General features: G+C 58.5%; 1 protein-coding gene across 1 annotated transcript in view; it reads right to left on the bottom strand.

The window, feature by feature from the left end:
• Positions 1-2,425, bottom strand: part of CCDC116 (coiled-coil domain containing 116) — a 3,674-nt gene extending 1,249 nt beyond the window's left edge. Inside the window, exons 1-2 of the mRNA XM_027770703.1 lie at positions 1,890-2,425; positions 566-1,213 (exon numbers count right to left, since the gene is read on the bottom strand). Of these exons, the coding sequence (XP_027626504.1) occupies positions 566-1,213; positions 1,890-2,396 (1,155 nt within the window). The 5' untranslated portion in view covers positions 2,397-2,425. The remainder of the gene's footprint in view (positions 1-565; positions 1,214-1,889) is intronic.
• Positions 2,426-2,440: the final 15 nt, after the last annotated feature.

Below are 2,440 nucleotides of genomic sequence, written 5' to 3'. Positions count from 1 at the left end.
TCTCTCTAGTCAAATTAAAAAATAAATGAATGAATAAATAAAATAAAATAAATAATTATTAAAAAATATATATATATATACCCAGAATAAAAAATAGCCTTTATTCATCTTTAAAGCGCCAGGGAAGAGCTAGGCCAGGATTCCTGGTCACCCATTAGCTTCTCCCCTGCCTAGGATTCCACAGCATAGGGTGACACCTGCTGGTGAGTGTCTGCTAGGCGTGGTTGGTACAGGAGCTCTTCCTTTGCAGGTTTGCCTCTGAGATCCTCGACCTCATTCCTGAGTAGGTCACCTCTGGGCCCAGTGAAGCAAGAGATGGGGGGAAGGTTCGTACCAAGGAGAGATGCGGGGGAAAGAGGAGGTGCTGGTGGGAGAAAGGGGCCCAGCAGGAGGAAGCCAGCCTCGGTGGCGTGACCGGGCCCCTGAGGCAGCCCTGGCTGGAGGCCATCTCTACCACAATCCCAGGGGAGGGGAGGATGAGGTGCAAGCCCCTACAGGGCCGAGCCTTCTGCCTGGAGCTCGAGGGCACCATGGGTTTCTGTAATTTGAGGTCTGAGTCAGGTACCTCCTGCCTGGGGTGTTGTGAGTGGCTGGGGACATTGGGCTCTTCCATGGTTGTCACCTTGAGCCTTAGTCTGGAGGCCACCTGAGGATTCGACATGGTGGGGGACACTGTTTTGCTCTTGCTCTTTCTGTGAGACGTCAGGGGGCTGGAGCCGGTGGTGGGGGAGGAATCGCAGGGCTCCTCCCTGTCCGTAGGGGTGTCCGACTTGGAGCCAGGCAGCGGCGGCTCGCAGGGGAGGGGCAGCTGTGAGGCAGACGTGCCGCTGGTTGGGAAGCCGTTGAAGCGGCGGGCGCTGCTGAGCTTGTCGACAGCCTGGCTGACCACGCGCTGCAGGGCCGGGAAGAGGTCGTGCTGGGCCAGGAAGTCCAGGGTCTGGTGGGGCTGGTGGAGCGAGCAGTAGCCGGGCAGGTCGAGGGACGCCGGCTGGCTCAGCAACGACTTGATCTTCTTGTAGAACTCTCCCCTGAGCAAGGTCAGCTCCCGCTCTGCAGGCCCCAGCTCCGATGCCTCAGGCGTGCTGGAGCTGGAACCCAGCAGCCCAGAGAACCACGACAGGGGCTTCTCCTGCGTCCACTGGCTGCTGGTCTGGCTGCCCTGCGAGTCCCACGGCAGGGAGTCCCCCTGCGACCAGGACCGATTCCGGCCTTTCTGTAGAGAGAAGGGGAGGGGACCAGCAGAGGGTATAATGGTTACATCACTGGACTCCCACGTAGTCGACCACAGTTCGAGTCCCGGACCCAGCGGCTTAAAACTCATGCCAGGTACGTGTGTGCGTGTGCGCATGTGCACGCACGCCCAAATATCCTGAGAGGAGACTAGAGGAAAAGAGACTGTGGTATGGTCATGCCCCCAGGGGATGATTTCTTGCTGTCTCTGTCTTTCTGGTGAGCAGATGTGCCCCATGGCAACAAACAAACAAACAAAACCTCTCTCTCTAAGAAAAATAATAGAGAGGGACCAGCAGTTAGCATAATGGCTATGTCACTGAACTCCCATGTAGTTGACTGCTGTTCGAGTCCCGGACCCAGTGGCTTAAACTCACGCCAGGTGCGTGTGCGTGCGTGCCCAAGATCCTGAGAGGAGAATGGAGGAGAAGGGATTGTGCCGTGGCCATCCTCCCTGGGGGTGATTTCTCACTTTCTGTCTCTCTGCCTCTCTCTGTCTTCATGGTGAGCACATGTGCCCTATAGCAAAAAAAAAAAAAACCTCTCCAAAAAATAATAGAGAGAGGAGGGGACCCTGAGACGTGGGCAGGAGCCCAGGTGGCTCTGATTCTGGGCTGGGGTCTCTCCCGTCAGGTCCCAGCTATGGCCCCAGAGCTCACCCCTTTGTTTTCCAGTCGCTGCAGCCGCTTGAGGTTCTTCTCCAGCAGGAGCCTGTCCCCCATGGATGGCAGTGAACCTGCCCCACGGGCAGCCAGGTCGCTGTCCCAGCAGGGGGCGCCCAGGAAGCCAGCTGTACGGCTGCTATGGGAACCAGACGTAGAGCTGGAGCATGATGGGTAGTTGTTGGGGTGTCCAGTGCAGAGATTGGGCCGAACACGGTGCCGGTGCATGGTGCCCTGGCTGGGCCGGGCTCGTGCCCGCCGCCCACCTCTCAGCACCTCCACAGGGTCCTGCACCTCCAGCAGCGGCACCCCGGCATCGGTCTTCACGGTAGCCATGCGCTCAGTCGCCTTCTCCACCACTGTCTGCAGACTGTCCAGCACCTGGCCCTCAGTCAGGAAATCCAAGAAGCTGCGGAAGGGCTGAAGGCCCCTCCGGTTTCGGCGGTGGCCTGCATAGGTGGACGGTGGATGTGGCACGCGACTTAGCTTGGGGGCTGGTCTCATCTCAGAGAACAGTGGCTGGCTGGGGGGGGGGCCCCACACAGACA

Source organism: Tupaia chinensis, unplaced genomic scaffold (assembly GCF_000334495.1).
Source record: "Tupaia chinensis unplaced genomic scaffold, TupChi_1.0 Scaffold000024_1, whole genome shotgun sequence".
NCBI lineage: Eukaryota > Metazoa > Chordata > Mammalia > Scandentia > Tupaiidae > Tupaia > Tupaia belangeri.
Note: the sequence above shows the minus strand (reverse complement) of the source record. Positions and strands in the feature narration are given on the sequence as shown.